General features: G+C 44.0%; 1 protein-coding gene across 1 annotated transcript; it reads left to right on the top strand.

The window, feature by feature from the left end:
* Positions 1-91: 91 nt before the first annotated feature.
* LOC125430801 (zinc finger protein 558-like) lies at positions 92-1,552 on the top strand. Its single transcript, XM_048493039.1, has 2 exons — positions 92-396; positions 1,437-1,552. Exons 1-2 carry the CDS (start codon positions 201-203, stop codon positions 1,550-1,552), a joined length of 312 nt encoding a protein of 103 aa, XP_048348996.1. The 5' UTR covers positions 92-200.
* Positions 1,553-1,995: the final 443 nt, after the last annotated feature.

Raw genomic sequence — 1,995 nt, 5'->3', positions numbered from 1 at the left:
TGAAGAAGCAGTGTTGATCTGTTCTGTTCGTGGAGGTGTGAAAACAGCTGCTGCACCTCCAGGCCAGGTATGGGAGATGAGCAAAGGACAGCCGGGGTCCCCGCTCCTTTCTCAACGGGACTTTCTGCTGCAGTTGGTGCTGAGGGGCCCAGGCAAGAGGCTCTGAACGCCACTCCTTTTGCACCCTGAACCCTCCCAAAATGTCCCCTTCCAGCACGCCCTCTCTGCCTGGCATGACCTCTGAAGACTGTATCTGCCTTTTCTTTCAGTCTCTGGTTTCTTTTGAGGAGGTGGCCATGTCTTTCACCGAGGCAGAGTGGGCACTGCTCGATCCAGACCAAAGAGCTCTTTATGAGGACGTCATGCTGGAGAACTATGGGAGCGTGGCTTCTCTGGGTAAGGAACTTTCACAGATGCCTGAATCACACATTTCTGCCTTTGGGATTATGCATGAGTCAAAATCTTGAACAGTAATATGTTCCAGTATTTGCTCCCTTGTGGAAGTCTCAACTTGGCAGGTTGGCAGCATAAACGAGATTCAGCATGTGTAATTTTTATAACATTATAAAACATGTAGAAAAGCAAGACCTGCTGAGGAAGAGTCAGCATGGCTTTTGCAGAGGCAAATCCTGTCTTACAAACTTACTAGAGTTCTTTGAGGGTGTAAACAGGCATGTGGATAAGGGTGAACCGGTGGACATTGTCTACTTGGATTTCCAAAAGGCTTTTGACAAAGTTCCTCAGTAGAGACTATTGAGAAAATTCAGCAATCAAGGAATAATAGGGGAAGTCCTCCCATGGATTAAAAACTGGTTGAGAAACAGGAAGCAAAGGGTGTGTGTAAATGGAAAGTTCTCACAATTGAGAGATGTAGGGAGCGGCATCCCCCAAGGATTCGTTTTGGGACCAGTGCTCTTTAACCTATTCATAAATGACCTGGAAGTAGGGGTGGGTAGCGTGGTGACCAAGTTTGCGGATTATACTAAATTATGTAGGGTGATGAGTGGGCTTTGAAATGGCAAATGCAGTTCAAAGAAGTAAGATCAACTAAAACAAGAACAAATGAATATCTTCCTGCTAACCAGAGAACCTACTCCAGGAAAAACAAAAATGAAAATCTGGCCTCTGGAAAGACGTTCAGTAAGAATATTACTCTTATTTCTGAGAGGCAAATTCCCTAAGGAGAAAAATAGCACGACTGCCTGAAATGTGGAAAGACCTTCAGTCAGAAATCAGCCGTTTCATCCCATCAAACAGTCAGCTGAGGGGGTGTATGAATCGTTACTTCGGTAAACCAATGTTTTCTGACGCAGCAGGCTTGGGTATCCTTTTAAAGTGTATAACAATGTAGTGAAACATGTCTGTGTAGATGGAACTTCTAGGGAAGATCAGACTTCCTTGTGTGGATTCTAACAGGATTTCTCTTTTTCTTCCAGCAGGGGATGAGCAGTGGAATGAGAATGATGGGACAGTGCTAAGTAAAGTCCAGAGTAAAGATTTGGAAGGAATGTTCAGGAATCGAGGTGGACTCCGCAGACAGGAAGTCACATGACTGAAAAACAGGGATACACCCATTTCATGCCAAAAGCAGGATTTCAAATGAACTAATCCAAACAGCTGAGGAAGCATATAAGCGCTTGAGAATGTGATCAAAGCCAATATGAGATCCATCTGCAAATGCACAGTGCAAAGAAGACCCATCAATGCTTGGAGTTTGGAAAGAATTATGTTCCTAGAACAGAGCTACCTAGCCATAAAAGAAGGTATAAAGGACAGAAACCTCATAGCTACACAGACTGTGCCAAGATCTTCCCAGGAAAATCAGATCTTTCTCAAAACTATTGTGGAACTCATTTAGTAGAGAATCTGTTAGTCCACATAGAGAGTGGAAAGGCCTTCTCTGGTATAAGAAAGGGTAATGTACAGCTTCCAAAGCACAGTATAATAATGGCAAATGAATGTTTTTGGTGCGGAAAGTTCTTCAGCTGCAGATCA

The sequence above is a fragment of the Sphaerodactylus townsendi genome, linkage group LG04 (assembly GCF_021028975.2).
Source record: "Sphaerodactylus townsendi isolate TG3544 linkage group LG04, MPM_Stown_v2.3, whole genome shotgun sequence".
Lineage (NCBI taxonomy): Eukaryota > Metazoa > Chordata > Lepidosauria > Squamata > Sphaerodactylidae > Sphaerodactylus > Sphaerodactylus townsendi.
Note: the sequence above shows the minus strand (reverse complement) of the source record. Positions and strands in the feature narration are given on the sequence as shown.